The sequence below is a fragment of the Branchiostoma lanceolatum genome, chromosome 9 (genome assembly GCF_035083965.1).
Source record: "Branchiostoma lanceolatum isolate klBraLanc5 chromosome 9, klBraLanc5.hap2, whole genome shotgun sequence".
Lineage (NCBI taxonomy): Eukaryota > Metazoa > Chordata > Leptocardii > Amphioxiformes > Branchiostomatidae > Branchiostoma > Branchiostoma lanceolatum.
The window spans coordinates 2,022,778-2,041,195 of record NC_089730.1 but is presented as its reverse complement, the minus strand read 5'-3'; the positions used below and the strand labels follow the sequence as shown (position 1 = coordinate 2,041,195).

The 18,418-nt window shown below is 40.9% G+C and overlaps 3 protein-coding genes across 3 annotated transcripts; 1 reads left to right on the top strand and 2 right to left on the bottom strand.

Moving 5' to 3' along the window:
* Positions 1-306: 306 nt before the first annotated feature.
* LOC136442190 (cytochrome P450 2U1-like) lies at positions 307-4,572 on the bottom strand. The gene is made up of 7 exons (XM_066438928.1): positions 4,151-4,572; positions 3,645-3,787; positions 3,332-3,542; positions 2,666-2,949; positions 2,255-2,443; positions 1,932-2,067; positions 307-1,813 (listed from the first exon to the last, which is right to left on the bottom strand). The coding sequence occupies exons 1-7, from the start codon at positions 4,536-4,538 to the stop codon at positions 1,635-1,637; spliced, it is 1,530 nt and encodes a 509-aa protein (XP_066295025.1). The 5' UTR covers positions 4,539-4,572; the 3' UTR covers positions 307-1,634.
* Positions 4,573-8,762: 4,190 nt separating this feature from the next.
* Positions 8,763-11,948, top strand: LOC136442529 (cytochrome P450 2U1-like). The gene is made up of 4 exons (XM_066439441.1): positions 8,763-9,823; positions 10,035-10,223; positions 10,451-10,586; positions 10,703-11,948. The coding sequence occupies exons 1-4, from the start codon at positions 9,605-9,607 to the stop codon at positions 10,771-10,773; spliced, it is 615 nt and encodes a 204-aa protein (XP_066295538.1). The 5' UTR covers positions 8,763-9,604; the 3' UTR covers positions 10,774-11,948.
* Positions 11,949-14,452: 2,504 nt separating this feature from the next.
* Positions 14,453-16,141, bottom strand: LOC136441938 (uncharacterized). The gene is made up of 2 exons (XM_066438500.1): positions 16,085-16,141; positions 14,453-15,445 (listed from the first exon to the last, which is right to left on the bottom strand). Exons 1-2 carry the CDS (start codon positions 16,139-16,141, stop codon positions 14,453-14,455), a joined length of 1,050 nt encoding a protein of 349 aa, XP_066294597.1.
* Between the last annotated feature and the right edge of the window lie 2,277 nt (positions 16,142-18,418).

Below are 18,418 nucleotides of genomic sequence, written 5' to 3'. Positions count from 1 at the left end.
AAATGAATATGTACATGTATATCTTTAATGAAAATGACAGCTATGTGCATGGACTTGGTTTTTTCACCTTCCTTATCAGCATAGTCAGTGGTTACAAAGACCGCTTACTTATGTATGATATATTAAGATTAGTAAAGAAATCCGTGCGGTGTAAGGGCAGGTGCGATGTTAGAGCGCCCCCCGTTGCATAATCGATATATCAATCGGTTTTCCTCTCCCAGTTCTCAGCTGATATGTCTTGAAGCGCCATTGTGAAAAGCACTGTCCACATGTTGCAATTGACCCAAAAAGAATCCAAGCCTGTCACTCTGTCCATATGTGTCCTCGTATAATATAATAATAATAACTTTATCGCACAACAATTGTACAAGGTACAAAGTATGGCATTTACTGGTACATAGATAACATTCTATTAGGATAACCAATCTATCTAATACAATATTAGGTAGTAGTCTATCTTATACAATATGGTGAAGTAGTCTATCTTATACAATTTGGTGTAGTAGTCTATCTTATACAATATGTTGAAGTAGTCTATCGTATACAATATGGTGTAATAGTATGGGATGACAATGAGATTTTACAAACATTGGAGGAGTTTCTTACGTCTAGACATTCTTTGATATACTTCCCAATGCATTCCATGCATAGGTTGTCACATGTCATTATGCACTTGAATTTGCTGTTCAAGTCCATTGAGATAAATCCTGGTAAATCCGACGATAGCATTGAGTATAGTGAATTACGTATATCGAAATATTTGGGACATATAGGTGTCTTCGTATATAGGTCGTCATCCAAAGATAGGATATTGAAAGGGAATTTCACCTTTTCCTCATTAATAATCTAAAGAAAGACCTGATTTGCATAGAATGCATCTCATTTAAATCATCACCAATCGTTTCTACCTGACCAAAACAATTAAAATCCACCAAACCCTGCTTGAGTTATCCTCCTCCAAAATTTAACTTAAAAATGCCTACTGTAGTACCGTAGGACCCCCCCCCCCCAGAAGACCCATCTTCGAACTTGACCTTCGTTTTCCCAACCCCCAACAATCTACTATATTTCATCATGATCCATTTAATTTCTCTCGAGTTATGCCACCAACAAACGAACTGACAAGCACCAAAGGCCCACTGTAGCACCAAAGGAACCCCCCAGAAGACCCATCTTCGAACTTGACCTTCGTCTTCCCAACAGAAATTGACCTACCAAAAATCACTAACATCCGTCCATGGCATCAAGAGTTATAGCGCCAACACCATCACTCCACAAATCCCGACCCAAAAAATACACTTCTGCCTACGGCGAAGGCAATGAGTATGAAGTTCCTGTCAGTAAGCTCTTCAGTTCCAAAGAAATCTGCTAGAAATCCCAAATTTAGATATCTTCTTGCACAATAGCTAGCTACCATTGGAAAATATGTGACAATATCTTGCACAGAACACGAGATTTGAAGACCGGAAGTCCTGCGGCAGTAACAGGGAAAGCCGCTAAGGAGCCAAAAATCATGTACTTACCCCAACATACCAAATATTGTAAATATCAAACCCACGACTCAGAGTTATGCTGTTCACAGACAAATAAACAGACACACGCACCCAAAAACATAAACTTCTTGTTGAAGGTAACTAACGCGGTATCGCACAGAGCTTGAACGGATGCGGGGACAACGTCAGACCAAGGATGCCGTCAGTGTTTGGAGGAGGAGCGCCCTCTGGCGTCTTGAAGGTGAACGACTGCAGCAGGGCCGAGAAGAACAGGAACAGTTCCATCCTGGCCAGCTGCTCACCAAGACACACGCGCCGGCCTTTAAATAAAGAATACCCAACAGTAAGACCAGTTACACTTTGAATAGAGATTAGGCAGTCGTTGCTGTCACATTGGCAAAATTTTCCAATAATGATATCTCTAATCCTAATAATTACCTCCTGAAAAAGGCATGAACGACTCAGGCTTGTTGATGACGTTCCCTTCCGCGTCCAAAAACCTTTCGGGGTCAAACCGGTCCGGGTCAGGCCAGTAGGCGGGGTCCATGTGGAGAGAGTAGAGGTTCGGAAGTACCTGGAATAAACAAAATAGAAACAGGAAATCAAGACCAGCGCATGTCCAGGTCCAAAGACACAAAAACCGAAAGTTCTGTTGCAGTACCAAGGTCGGCCAACAGAGGGCCCAAATCAAACGTGTAGCCACTTTTACATAAAGTGACGCAACGCTACAAAATGTGTAACTTAATGATATGTGGCAATACCCGTGTTCCCTTTGGGAGGTCGTATTCCCCCACTTTGACCATCTCTGTGGTGGCGTGGGGGACGGCAACAGGTGCAAGAGTGCGGATCCTCATGACCTCCAGCAGGCAGGCATTCGCGTAGGGCAGCCGGGAACGGTGGGACAGGGTGGGCAGACTCTCACCAACAACGGCATCAAGCTCGTCTTGTACCTGTTAAAGCGGAATCGTATTGAAGTAGAGCTAATAACAACATCGTAATGCTTTCTAGAAGTGGAACGAAATGCTCAGTATAATGCTTGGCAGCCGGGAGGGCACACAAAAGAAGGGAACAAGCTGTTAAAAAGGACTGTAGCCAAGCGTTCTACTGATCTGCACCAGGATCTACGGTGTCTGACATAGACCAAAAATGTAACTTTTGATGAAGACACGCACCTTATCTTGGATGTCAGGGTTCAAAGTCATGTAGAGTAGACTCCACAGCAGGGTGTTAGTTGCAGTATCTACTCCTCCGAAGAAAACATCCTGGGCCATGTATATAGCGCTTTCTTCTGTCAGCCCTTCAACCTTTTTCTGCTGTTCAAGCTCCAAGAGGCAGAAGTCGAGGAAGTCTCGCGGGTTCTCACGATCCAAGGTCTCGCGATGGCGTGCCATTTCTTCTTTCAACACCTTTAGGATCTTGGCGAGTTGTTCTGACACACTATTGCTGGCTTTGTTCACTGTTCATTGCAGTAAGAAGAGATAATTGATAACCCTTTATTTTCTGACATTATAGAAAACCTGAGCATAAAATTCTCTCTGTCTTGGGATTTACGTTTTTTTGGATGTAATGACCCATTACTGCGGACTTTTCTGCGGACAAAGGCAAAATACTGCATGCACACTTGGTAGAATTACCTGGTGATGGGAATAAAAGGGTCAGCCTATAACCGTTAATACAGACCATGCTAACCAAAGGGGGCGTTACAAACTTCCTACGGGCACTTCTAAGCAATTGCTGACTTCCCGGCGATTAGTCATTCAAAGCTGAAGAAGGTCAATGTTGTAGTAGAAACGTTGGAAACCACTGTGGGTTAATGAAAATGAACCTAATGTACTGACCTCCAGGAACAAACCGTAACAGAGGGAAGACGCTGATGATCTGTCCTGCTCCAATTTCAGCAAACACCTTGAGAACCGCTTCAGTGAGCTCTCGGAACGTTTCATCCTCGTAGTCGTAGCGCTTCCCGAACACCATGAAGCAGATAATGTTTGAAACTGACACGGTGACGTCATGGGCGATGTCAAACGGCTGTTCCTCGTTTTCTGCAATCTAAACAGAGTTTCTTCATTTGAAAAATGGCTAGTTCGTGTTTGCTGCTGAAAATCTAGGCTCTTGCATATAGTACATTTTTAAAGATTTATTTCAACTCACCCTGTTTCGAAGAAAGCTTGCTTCCTCTCGGATGTTCTCTTCGATGCTGCCTGTTCCAATCTTCATGCCCAGGTTCTTCAAGGCAGCGGCGGCAAACTTCTTTCTCTGTTTGAACTCTGTCCCCCAGCTTTCAGCGACAATTTCTTCAGGAACAAATGATATCTCATGACAACGTTATATGATATATGATCCCCCCCCTCTGTCGCTAATTAGCTAAGGATGCATGGCAGTTTGGACGCTCTTACTCAAGAAAACAACGAATGACTCATGTTTAATCATTGCCCCATTTGGCCTCAGAGCCGATTTCGTGTAAGAGCTCTGTAGGTGTCTTGTTGGAAAGAGATAGCGTTTGCCCCCAGGGTATAGAGACTGAATGCTTGGTATGCCTTCCCCTACTTCTTCGTGCATGAACATGATTGTATAGATACAAAAAAATATTGCTAAATCTTAAACCAACTTCCCGATCTTACGATATACAAACAACAAATTTAAATGAGATGTTCCACCTTTTCTGTTGCCAAATGCGAGATCAAACAGGTAGTTTGGCGGCCTGGACGCAAACAGCTCAGACCTGTCCACAAGCGCGTCCTTGACGGCAGTGTAGCCGTTTAGAACCACCATATCTTCCATCCCCATCCTGACGGTGAAGACGTCCCCGTACTGCTGCCTCCACGCCGTCAGCTTGAGGTGAAGCGCTCGGCCTAAGGCGAGGAGGTGCCCGAGAACAGGAACATGTCCTGCCGGGTAGGGAGGCAGGTTTTTCGGGCGTTTCAAGAGAAAATTCGCCAGGAGAAAGGCCGTACAGAAGACGAGAAAAGACTTCAGAGTCAGCCCAGAGATCTGTAAATTCTCTTGTAAGGACTCAGCTATCCACCTAAAGACTGCGGTAGCCATTTTAAGCTAGGAATGCAGTAAACAAACAGGTTTGTGACGCACCCATTGTCCATGAACTATGACCCACCCTCTTTGACATGCCGGTATAACATTGTAGCAATGTTGGTGCATTTGTATTTCAAATCAGTTAAGGAAATCGGCTGTTGACATCCAACAACATGAAATGTGACCTGGGTTGTCCTTTCTGTTGAACACAGCGGCACATGATGTTTTATCACGTAAACACGTACTAGCAACGATGTCAAGTCAGATCCGTCAATATCTAAAGAATACACCTGCCGTTGCAAGTCTAGTCCTTAAAGTCCTGCTATTTGCTCCCTGACGCGAGACAGCACAGAGCAGCATTGTCAAGAGCGTGGTAGAGGCTACTAAATATCATTACAATCCATTCACAGCTTCTATAAATTCGTTAACAGAAACACAAAAAACAGAACACACACACGAACACACAATTGTCAACGTATGTACACGCAACCCTTTCTACTGGAAAATTGTAAGGGAATATGTCATTCATAACCAAAATCCAATGGTTTTCTTTTTGAAAAGTGTTATGTATTGTCCTTCTTTTTCTCAAATGGTTGCTTTTTTCAAACCATAGTTAATGGAGCTTGATGGTCGTTTGGCCGTTTTTTAGGCGGTACGGCAGATTATGTTACAATTTAGGGTATGTAGTTCCGACTTGTCAAATGTAAAAGTATACTCTTAGAATTGGATTTAAGGCCAGTAAAAGCTTTCCTTACTTTTTTAGACATATTCAAATTCATCTAGAAGGACATTTAATATCATACTAGTTCACATAACAAGATTAACAATGAAAAAGTCCAGCCTAAATAAATTGGCTAAAACGACAGTCAAGCTCCTTTGGCTATGTTTTTGAAAAAGTGATCATATTAATTAAGAATACGAATAACAATATTTAAGACATAAAGAAAACCCTAGGATCTTGGTTATGAATGACACATTCTCTTCAAATTTCCCAGTAGAAGTGGTTGCGTGTACATACGTTGTAAACTGTTTCGATCTTAGAGACTGTACTATATCTATAGGGGGAGGGCTGATGGACTGGATGTCCGGTCAAAGATATCCATGGCCTTCCGCCCATTTCAAGCTTTTTTCTATGGCCCTACCCCCACCTCCAAAAAATGTCCATGTCCCTGTCCCCCATCTCAATCTAAATATTTTTTTCTATGGACTTCCCCCACCTCAATTTCTTTTTCATAGCCCTCACCCTACAGGTATCAATGTGAAAATGGTAGAAAAACGACCCCCATTTGTGAAACAACAACACAAAGCATGCCAGATGTGGCCGTCAGGGCGACGGCGTCCAATTGGGATAGCTGGTGCATGTTATAAAACTTTTTATATACATATATATATATATATATATATATATATATATATATATATATATATATATATATATATATATACATATATATATATATATATATATATATATATATATATATACATATATATATATATATATATATATATATATATATATATATATATGTGTGTGTGTGTGTATATATATATATATATATATATATATATATATATATATTATTGCACAACACTTGTACAAGGTGCAAAGTATGGCATTCACTGGTACAAAGATAACATTCTATTAGGCTAATCAGTCTATCTTATACAATATGGTGTATTAGTATGGGATGACAATGGGATTTGACAATCATTGGAGGAGTTTCTAACTTCTAGACATTCTTTGATATACTTCCCAATATATACCATGCATTGGTTGTCGCATGACATTATGTACTTAAATTTGCTATTCAAGTCCATTGAGATAAATCCTGGTAAATCCGACGATAGCATTGATATAAAACAAGAACTGGCGGTTGTCGGTACTGTACTAAAAATGTGCCATCAGGGTTTTGACCGACATGCTTTGATATATGAACGCATAAAACACATGGAAATCTTTTTAACAGTAAACATTTAAAATGTGTCAAATCATAGCTGTTCAAAACAATATAAAATGTACATGTACACCACGTTGCATGTCTATGAAACTAATAAGTCGCATTTATATTTATGCCAAAGGCGGCAGCAGGAAATTTCGTATATTTCCAAATTTTGACCGGGGGGTCCCCCTATATAATGTTGAGATCTAGACCCTCTGAAACACCATTTTCTTAATTTTGAGGGCCAGATTTTGCTTGTAGACTAACCTATGTTTGATGACATCTCTATAAGTGAATAAATACGCAAGGATTTTAAGGGGTGCGACGCCCTCTCGACATGTATTTCGGCAGATTCTAGGTGGGTGGGGCAGGGAATAGTTCCCTGGGCAAATTGTGAAATGTCAACCTTCGCAAACACTATTTCCTGCATTTTTAGGGGCAAATTTTGCGCTCATAGGGAAAAAAATACACAAGGGTTTCAGCTATATATTGATTTTTCGCCCTCCCGACATATTTTGACCGGAGGTGTAAAAATCCGAGATGGTTCCGAGGGCATGCTCCCCAAGAAAATGTTTAAATCTTTACCATCTGAAACGTTATTTCCTACATTTTTGAGGGGAAATTTTTGCTGGTAGAGTAAGCTATGTTTTATAGCATCTCTATAATTGAAAAATACACAAAACACTTTGCTGGAAGACTGTACTGTATCAACATTTATTTACTTGAAATGAGAAAAAAAATTCCATGGCCCTCCCCCCCAACCCCCGTTTTTTTTGCCATGCCTCCCCCCCGGCCATTTTTTTTCGTGTAACCCCCCCCCCCCCCCAAAGCACCCCCCTCGAGGTATCGTGTGTTCCCTTAAGGGATAGCCACCACATCCAAATTTTATCTAGAGTTGTGAAAGAAGAAGATGTTTAATACATGCAAGGGTGTTTTTTGTCTCTTTTTTATCAATAGATCCAATTTTCCTTTTAAAATGATGTAAGGTGTTGGATTAATTATGGATGCAATATAAACTTGAGAGCCGAGGAGTCGATCGTTTGGTGTCCGTTTGACTAGAGAGGTACTAGTAGACTTTGTAAAGGGTTAGCTTGGCACACTGTTTTCTGAACTAACACAACCTAGTACCTTATGATAAAAAAACAATGGTTACGGATTTGGTTAATAGCTGCTAAATGATGATGGAGACATTGTTTAAGGTGTGTGTAACGATGTTTGTGCAAAGCACAACTCAAGAAGCTGCGAAAAGATTGTGATCGATGATATTTAGTATATTGTTGGCTCTTTGAAAGACAAGCTTCAAGGTCGATTGTGCTGCAGCCAATTTGTAATACTCAGTGTATTCTGAAACAATACAACCTAACCTCTGATGAATTAACAATGGTAACATATTCAGTTTTACTGTGTTCACGAAAAGTGGAGCTATTGTTTTCGTTGTGTTTGTGTGTTTGTGTGCTTGTTTGTTTGTTTGTGTGTGTTTGTGTTTCTGTATTTCTGTTTCCGAATATATAGAAGCTGTGAATGAACTATGATGATATTTAGTAGCCCCTACTAGGCTCCAGACGTGGCTGGAAAGAGTAGAAATCGGCTATATACAGGCTTGATATAAAGTATATTGGTGGAAAGACTAAGTTCTAATTCAGCTCATACCACATCATGTGGCTACCTTGATGTATATAACATGATATTATGACACGTCAGAACGCCAGACTTGACACAAAAATGTTACATGGACTACCGCACGGACTTTGAATTACATACCCGGTGTGTAAACAGTCAGCAGACGTCGCTTGGACAAAACATCGTGTCCGTGGTCTATTACTGGGGTACACGTAAACACTGTTCTATTCAGTCTCGCGTCAGTGAGCAAATAGCAGGACTTTGGGGACTAGACTTGCAACAACAGGTGAATTCTTTAGATTCGCGAATCTAATATAGTTGCTAGTACATGTTTACGTGATAAAACATCGTGTACCGCCATGTTCCTCGCTGAGTCCTTTCGCGCGGGCAATCTTTTTGCGAGCTCTGATTGGCTGAAAATTTTCCTGTCAGCAGTAAAAATTTTTGCACTGCATACAGGAAAAATCCTGTATGCAGCAGAAATTTTTGCACTGCCAGTAGAAATTTTTGCACTGCATACAGGATGATCCTGTATGCAGTAGAAATTTTTGCACTGCATACAGGATGATCCTGACAGCAGTGCAGATTTTTCTACTGCTGACAGGATCATCCTGTATGCAGTGCAAAAATTTCTATTGCATACAGGATCATCCTGACAGTAGCCACAACCATAAGTTTTTAACGTCTGTCGGTTCCATTGCAAAAAACGTTCTAGATGCCGTAAAAAGGCATTTGCACAAGTAGGAATGGTGATTTCAGTCAGCCTGCCTCATGACTCAGGAGACGCCAGTGCCCAGTAAACGGGAATCCTTGTCTCTGCGTTTTTGATGTTCTATACAAACCCGGATCTAATTTTTCAATGATTTTAATGTTGACGTCAGTGTTAGTTACTGTTTTATTCAATACATGGATGAAAGACTTGTTGGTTTTAATATCATGTTTTATCGCTTACATTCTTCTTACATGCTTTATGGTTTTCAAGTTTGAAAATGTGGATATCTTGTTGTTGTTTTTGTCAGCCTTGTTCATTTCGCCCGCGCACACTAAATTTGGAGTCGGCAGATTATTCCATCCATAATATTTACTTGCTGTGGCCTTAGGTTCATTTTTATTTACCCCCGGCCCCAGTAGTTTTGACCGTCTCTACTGCAACGTTAACCTTCTTAAATTTTGAATGACCAGTCGCCGGGAAGTCAGCAATTGTTTAGAAGTGCCCGGAGTAAGTTTTTCCCTCCCCCTCCCCGCCTCTTGTTAGCAAAGGCCTGTATGACCGGATGTAGTCTACCCCTTTTCTTCCCGTCACCAGGTAATTCTACCGAGTGTGCATGCAGTATTTTGCCTTTGTCCGCAGAAAAGTCGTAAATCCCAAGACGGAGAGAATTTTTTGATCACGTTTTCTATAATTTTAGAAAATAAAGGGTTATCAATTATCTCCTCTTACTCCAATTAACAGTGAACAAAGCCAGCAACAGTGTGTCAGAACAACTCGCCAAAATCCAAAGGGTGTTGAAAGAAGAAATGGCACGCCATCGCGAGACCTTGGATCGCGAGAACCCGCGAGACTTCCTCGACTTCTGCCTCTTGGAGCTTGAACAGCAGGAAAAAGTTGACGGGCTGACAGAAGAAAACGCTATGTACATGGCCCAGGATGTTTTCTTCGGAGGAACAGACACTACCACTAATACCCTGCTGTGGAGTCTACTCTACATGACTTTGAACTCGGACATCCAAAATAAGGTGTTTGTCTTCATCAAATGTTACATTTTTGGTCTATGTCATACACCGTAGATCCTGATCAGATAAGTAGAACTCCCGTCCTTTTTAACTGCATGCTCCCTTCATTTGTGTGCCCTCCCGGCTGCCAAGCATTATTCTGTGCATTCCGTTCCACTTCTAGAAAGCCTAACGATATCATAAGCACTGCTTCAATACAATTCCGCTTTAACAGGTACAAGAGGAGCTTGATGCCGTTGTTGGTGGAAGTCTGCCCACCCTGTCCCACCGTTCCCGGCTGCCCTACGTGAATGCCTGCCTGCTGGAGGTCATGAGGATCCGTCCCATCGGACCTCTTGCCGTCCCCCACGCCACCACAGAGACGGTCAAAGTGGGGGAATACGACATCCCAAAGGGAACTCAGGTATTGCCACTTACCATTAAGTTACACATTTTGTAGCGTTGCAAAAATGTATGTAAAAGTGGCTACATGACTTAGAATAAACTGCATACTTTGTATTTGGGTAGGTGTTGTGGACTCGAAAGTGTGATTTGGGCCCCCTGTTGTCCGACATCGGTACTACAACAGAACTTCCGATTTTGTATCTTTGGTCCGGGTCTTGATATCCCGTTTCTATTTTATTTGTGAAGGTACTTCCGAACCTGTACTCCCTCCACATGGACCCCGCCTACTGGCCTGATCCGGACCGGTTTGACCCCGAAAGGTTTCTGGACGCGAAAGGGAACGTCATCAACAAGCCTGAGTCCTTCATGCCTTTTTCAGGAGGTAATTATCAGGCTTAGAGAAATCATTATTTTCTATTTTCCCAATGTGACAGCAACTACTGCATAATTTCTATTCAAAGGTACCTGATCTTACCACTGCGTATTCTTTATTCAAAGGCCGACGCGTGTGTCTTGGTGAGCAGCTGGCCAGGATGGAACTGTTCCTGTTCTTCTCGACCCTGCTGTAGTCGTTCACCTTCAAGACGCCAGAGGGCGCTCCTCCTCCAAATACTGACGGCATCCTTGGTCTGACGTTGGCCCCGCATCCGTTCAAGCTCTGTGCGATACCGCGTTAGTTACCTTTAACAAGAAGTTTATTACTTTGGTGCGTGTGTCTGTTTATTTGTCTGTGAACAGCATAACGCTAAGTTGTGGGTGGATATTTACAATATTTGGTATGTTGGTAAGTACATGATTTTTGGCTCCCTTGCGGCTTTCCATGGTACTGCCGCAGGACTTCCAGTCTTCAAATCTCATGTTCTGTGCAATATATTGTCACATAATTTTCAATGGTAGCTAGCTATTGTGCTTGCCAAGAAGTGATATAAGTTTGGGATTTCTAGCAGCTTTTTTGGAACTGCAGGGCTTACTGACACGAACTTCATACTCATCACATGTGTACCGTCGTTTAAGAAGAACATGATAAGATATAACTAATGAAAATCATATGAGCTAATTTTCAACACTTCAGTGGTTATCTTGATATCTGTGGGTTCACAGGCCCCTGCTTGACTCTGTTTGCCCAGTGCGGCATCCCGGTTTCTCTGCTGCCCTGCCCAAGTCCATAGAAGTATTCAGTACAGAAGAGGACATCCAGAGTCACACTTGGGCAGAACTGTGTCAGCTACACAAGTGTACGACATATAGCCTTAAGTCGATTGTGAATAACCGCACTGTACCAAGACGGCTTGGTCTGTGTATGAAATGTACAAAATCTGTATCTAAATCTCCAGCTTCCTCTAATTGGTTACCTCTCACACGTCAGAGCTTTCACGGCAGGGTACTTTGGTCGAAGGAGAAGATCACACAGTCCAGATGCAGCACGTCCAGGTTAATAAACACCAGTACTACTATACCACTCTAAGTACAACTAATGGTGGTGACGGCTCCTTATCGTTTGTATATACAGTATATATAGTGTAAACCAGAGATTCGATACCAATTGTTTGGTTGATCGTTTGTCTATATCAGTTGATATAGCGTACACCAGAGATTTTAATACCATTTGCCTATACCAGTTGATATAGCAAAAACCAAGGATTTTGATACCAATTGTTTAGTTATCGATAATCTAGTGTTAACCATAGATTTTAATACCAATTTTTAGTCATGTCCGTCTAAAACTGTTATGGTATGGTTTAAAATGTGATTTTCTGGTGATTTTGCAATAAACCTGTCATGCGGGGTGAATGTCTCTTGTTTCTTGTTTCTTTTGGGCTCGACGGCCCATATTGACGGATTAATATTGGAAAATACATCTAAAAAATACTACTAAATATTTACAGTTGTGTACCTAAGAAAGAGGCCGCAGAGAGGCCCTCTTATTGATGACGGACTAGCCGATAACAGTGTCGCCAAAAATGACTGGAAGGGAAGGCCTCCGAAGCAGCTTAATGATATTCTTCCCAGACCCTAACAGTCGAGAGACAAACGAGTACATCAATTTCCGACCCTTGGCGTCAAAGGTGTCCACACGCATATGTACACAAAATTCATTATTGCTAGTACTTCTCGGTTGAGGCAACAAAATTTTGAAACCGTCGTGGTAGGCAACCCATAATCTATGGATGGTTGCAGCTCTATAGCTGGACCAAATCTGGGCACAGTACATTGCACTACAGTGTGATATGGACAGAATCCGCTTCACCTCAGATGATGTAATTTGCGGATAAGTGAGTTAGCTTTTGTGTAAAAATGCCGGGTATGTTTACGAATGGAGTCATCGTCCGAATGATTGGGAGTGATTTGGACACCAAGGTAAGTGGCCGAAGGAACGTACGGCAAGGGCTTGCCGTACAACTGAGGGCGGCGTTCCATTCAGAACACTTCGATTACATGGAAGTACATACACTTTGTTTTCTTGGCGCAAAAAATTATATCGCTGTCGGTACCATAGGCCTAACAAACATTCATCAATTTCTGTACAGCTTTCGCCGCGGGGTAAATGAGAAGAGGCGATTCACAGCGACCTTATACAAAAAACGGCCGTCAATAGCAGAGTTTAATTTGACACTAAGGTCAGAGACGTATACATTAAACAAAATTGGAGACAATAAGCTCCCCTGGGGGACACCGTTGCTGCAGCTGAAATAGTCAGACACGGACCCCCAGGTAAAGGTTAACTTGCAAAACCAGTGTACAATGATGCGTACTAAATATTAAACAGGTACATTGCTGTCAATCAACTTCTTGAACAGTGTGTAGTAGTTATCCTGTCAATCGCTTTAGAAGCGCCAAGAAACGAAAAAACTGCACGTCTATCAGATCTTTCTTTGCTTTTTTTTCTGCCTTCAATTGGCTAATGACTTGCCTTCAATGCTTCAATAATGTGTCTAGTGTTGCAACCTATGAGAAGGCCTTTTTCAGTTGTGTACAGAAAGTAAGCTAGGTTTTGGAAGCATATATACCCTTTAAAGAACACAAATGACGTTCGGCATGATAGTTGGATACAAAAGAAACAAAAATGTTAAAATACAACAAAATACTGTTAAAAACTCACTGTACTTGATACGGAAAGGTGTTGGGGATTTCTTTGTGTCCGTACATAATGGAGCTGATGAAAATGGAATTTACAGAATTTTGAATATGAATGAATGAAGACCTTTCTTGCACATGTTTGCCCTACTGGGTCACAGGTTAACAACTATATACATAATCATGAGTATATAAACATCTACCATACTCTAGTACTTTCGACTTCCTCTCGTTTCTTGGCAATTGTTTAAATGTAGAAGACTGTATCATTAGTTAGAGTTGGTGATTAAGCAGCACAGGACGGACAGAGAAGAGATTATAAGTTGTGTACAACGTAAAAAGAATGAAGACAATGAAGATGTTAAAGTCAGATTCACTTTGGTGACTTTGTAATTTTATTCTAACTTACAAACCACCGAATGTGTGTGCATAGGTCTTGAGGCAAAATGTTACTTTTAGACGCAATGTTTATCACTTTAAAAAATTGCAAGTATTCAGAGTTGTATTGAAATGATGGTTTATATCAGTTTCGCACCTGAAAGAATTATATAACTATATTTGAATACTTTCTACGACTCTTACCTTTTTAATGTCATACACATGTGCCATAGAGCTACAAAAATATATACATTTAGTATAGTCATATACGGTGCGGGAGTCAAATACGTTTTAAGGTATTTGTGATAACCATTATGAAAAAATAGATACAACCTATTGATAATAATCTATTGATCAACAGAATAATTAGAATAATAAATACGAACATGAATGATGGCCAGGTATTATGTATACAAGAGATAGATGATATTGTCACTTGGATTTTAAAGTCATATATACTTACATAAGTATGATATGAAATAATTCTTATATTTTTCGACTAACATGAGCAAAATAATTATCTACTGCTTCTAGATCTTGATATTCTGTCGCCTACTTTTTGACGGCATTTGTGATTACTTTAAATCATAACAAATTAATAAGTTCTTTATCGAGCAAAACATAATTTTCAAAAAATAGACAACTGTTCATTTATCAAAACAGTAAACTGGACAAAAAACAGTGATTCAAAATTGTGCTATGATGTAAATGATAAAACTTTGATAAATAATTAGGAAAAATATCCTTGCACATTACAAAGCTAAGTTAACCTAGTCTATTAGTCTAGGTGATAGACTACTGGCTGGTAGGTGTAGTCCAGGAGGAGGTGATTGTGCGCCGGTTGGTAGGCGTAGTCCCGGAGGTGCTAGCTGTGCGCCCGTTGGTAGGCGTAGTCCAGGAGGTGGTGGATGTGCGCCGGTTGGTAGGTGTAGTTCTGGAGGTGCTAGCTGTGCGCCCGTTGGTAGGCGTAGTCCCGGAGGTGGTAGATGTGCACCGGTTGGTAGGTGTAGTCCCAGATGGGTTGGCTTTGCGCCGGTTGGTAGGTGTAGTCCCGGAGGTGCTAGCTGTGCGCCGGTTGGTAGGTGTAGTCCTGGAGGAGGTGATTGTGCGCCTCTTGGTAGGCGTAGTCCCGGAGGTGGTGGATGTGCGCCGGTTGGTAGGTGTAGTCCCAGATGGGTTGGCTTTGCGCCGGTTGGTAGGTGTAGTCCCGGAGGTGCTAGCTGTGCGCCGGTTGGTAGGTGTAGTCCTGGAGGAGGTGATTGTGCGCCTCTTGGTAGGCGTAGTCCCGGAGGTGGTGGATGTGCGCCGGTTGGTAGGTGTAGTCCCAGATGGGTTGGCTTTGCGCCGGTTGGTAGGTGTAGTCCCGGAGGTGCTAGCTGTGCGCCGGTTGGTAGGTGTAGTCCTGGAGGAGGTGATTGTGCGCCTCTTGGTAGGCGTAGTCCCGGAGGTGGTGGATGTGCGCCGGTTGGTAGGTGTAGTCCCAGATGGGTTGGCTTTGCGCCGGTTGGTAGGTGTAGTCCCGGAGGTGCTAGCTGTGCGCCGGTTGGTAGGTGTTGTCCTGGAGGAGGTGATTGTGTGCCTCTTGGTAGGCGTAGCCCCAGAGGTGGTGGTAGTGCCCCGGTTGGTAGGTGTAGTCCCGGAAGTGGTGGCTGTGCGCCGGTTGGTAGGAGTGTAGTCCCTGAGGGGGTGGCTGTGCGCCCGCTGGTAGATGTAGTCCTGGAGGTGATGGTTTTCTGCCCATTGCTTGCTGTAGCCCCGGTACAGAGGGTGTGTTTTTTTGGTACCAAACTGCAATCAATTGGCGAATTGAGAACAAAAAAAGTAATTATAGAAGACCTACGATACACCATAGTAAAAAAAAGAAAAGTCAACACACTAGTTTGTACCGGATATAATCATACAGGTCAACACACTGGTTTGTACCAGATATAATCATAAAGGTCACTTGCCGGTTTGTACCGGATATCAACTTACAGGTGAACACGCCGGTTTGTACCGGAAACAAACATACATGTCAACACGCTGGTTTGTACCGGTTATAAACATACAAGTCAAGACGCCGGCATGTACAGGATATAAACAATATAAGTCAGAACTGGTAACGGATATAGAGATACAGATCTATTAACATACCAGTTGTGTGCCGGATATACAGTACAGGTCAATTAACACGCAGGTTTGTAATTCTACTCGATATAAAGATACAGTTCAATTAACACAGCTCTAGATCTTGTTCACCGGATACAAAAATACAGATGATGTTTTTCAGGATTCTACTTTTTTTACTGGAAGGTGCGTTTACACTGCTTCATTCCTGTCTGTTGTTTTCCTTGGGAACCTTATGCACCAAGGTCTATCGTGATATAACACACCTAGCGAAAGCTTAAAATGTGGCAGCCGGAGTTCTAGGAAAATAAGAAGTTGTACCTTGAAGGGTAAGAAGAAGAAAGTTGGTACTGGTTCCAGACGGCTAGAGCTTTCCATTCGACCAAAGTTTCAACTGCATGTGGGTCTATGGGTGGGTTGGTCTCTGATCGATGTTGGATTCGTCATGGCGGTGCGTGCAGAACCTGGAACATCAGGCTGGGGGACTGTAGATTATGACATAATTAGATATTAAACATTCTTTAAGTTTTTTTCAGATAAATTCTAATATTCCTTATTCAATAACATTCTTATGCTATCAAAATCCCTCTGTGAGCGAAATTATTGTTGTAAAATGATATGGTACTGGAACTGTTGAAATGAGAGGTGTATTGTAGATTTTTAAAGGAAAATGCGGGTTCTCCTCATTTTCTGCATAAATTATGATTTATTACATTAATCATTGGCATCAGAACTTGTCAAAATATTTTCCATAGATTATTGAAACAGTATATCTACAATAATTACAAAAATATCCACCAGAGATATATTTAGGGAGCAAAACAATGTGGGACCTCATACGGTCAGATTCGTCGCAAAAATGTGTCGTTCATCAGATGAGGGGTAAACATTGATAAAACAAACATGAAATATTAAAAATACAAAAGTTCATAGTTTGGAAAATGTAATGTTCCCAAAGTGCGCTCTAAAAATGATTTAGATATGGCCAACAGTGATGCTTTGCCAAACCTATCTCACCACACTCGGTCAATGAACCTATAGTACGAGTCTCGTGATTATGCCTTCAGATTAAACTATCTGAACTCTGAATTCAATTGATCAAGCGAAAGACACGGTTAAGATTAATTCTTACAGCAACGATTTAATATACAAAGCTGAAGAATCAAAAATGCAAAAATAAATACATGACTAAGCTAAGTGAACACGAAAACTGATCAAGGTACTAGATAAAGCGCTATATACTAGATTTAATGACATTCATACATAAAAATAGGTAACGAAATGATATCTAATGTGCTTAAAATCCATACCGTTCCTGAATTCTTTTGGGTAATTTTAATGTAATTAAACGTACATGTTTATGCAATGCGTTCATAGTTTAAAACTTCATTCGTCCTATAGGTTGATCTTGGACACTTCATTAAACGTATTATACACAAGTAACCGCCTCGAGGACTGGAAATTTCCACCTTTGTTCAATGCTGAGTTGTTCTGTAGGTTGACAAATCAAAATCTTGCATTTATCCGGTTACCACCGGTCAATGACAGACACGTACCCCAGCTGTGCAGGGCGGACATCACAGTGACTGCTCCCCATAGTAAAGCATGTTAACATACAATAGAACAAAGCTTCGTACAATGTTTTTGTAAAAAAAAAATAACAGTACCACATATATAGAACAGTAACCTACTAGTAGATAATGCTCGTGTCCCATTTCCAACCCGGGACCATGCCGGGCTGATTGTGAAAACGAAACGTGAAAAACACATATCCGGAAAATACGCAGTGTATCGTTAGGAATATCTTTTTTTTCCTTTTTGTGTCTTTGATAGATGAAATCTGTTATCTTGTGAAATATGAAGGTCCGCATTGTCTCCGCAAAAGACAGAACACATGAAATTAACATCTTTTTTTCACTAAAATACGTTTTTTCCCCTAAAATCGAGTATATATTCAAACAAACTACATTTTTCGTGCCATAGTTGAAAACATCTATAAGACAGTGGAATGAGTGGATAAATCTAATATTTTATACAACTTGTATTTCATCAATTAAAAATAACACCCATTAAAACGTACATCAATCAATACTATCAAGATTGTAACTTCAGCTTATTTTATCGCCTGTCTATATATACATAGACTATAAATTGTTCATTAAACTATTGCTCTTTTGTGTATGTATAGAAATACAAATTTTAAAGTCAAGTTTCAAAGTACTTTGACAATTTAGCCTTCATGCTGCAAAATGTGATAACATTTAATTGTCGTTTATTGTCCTATCTCCCATCTGGTGAATAGAGTTAAATAGAGACTGACAAAGTATTACATGTATACAGGAAATCTGTTATCTTGTGAAATATGAAGGTCCATTACATTATATCCGCCAAAGAGAGGATACATGAAGCAAACATTTTTTTCACTAAAATATGTTTTTATCCTAAAATCGAGTATATTCAAACAAATGTAGCAATAATATACATGCTTTCCTTTTTGTCTTTTTGTAGAATTTCGTCACAACACGACTATGCTGTCAAAAGCTTTTAGCGTATACGTGTTCTACTATATCTACCTTAGGAACATAAGCTTTGTGCTTAGAGTTGTAATATAAACTTAACGTTGACGATTATGTCAGCTATGAACAAGGGAATTAT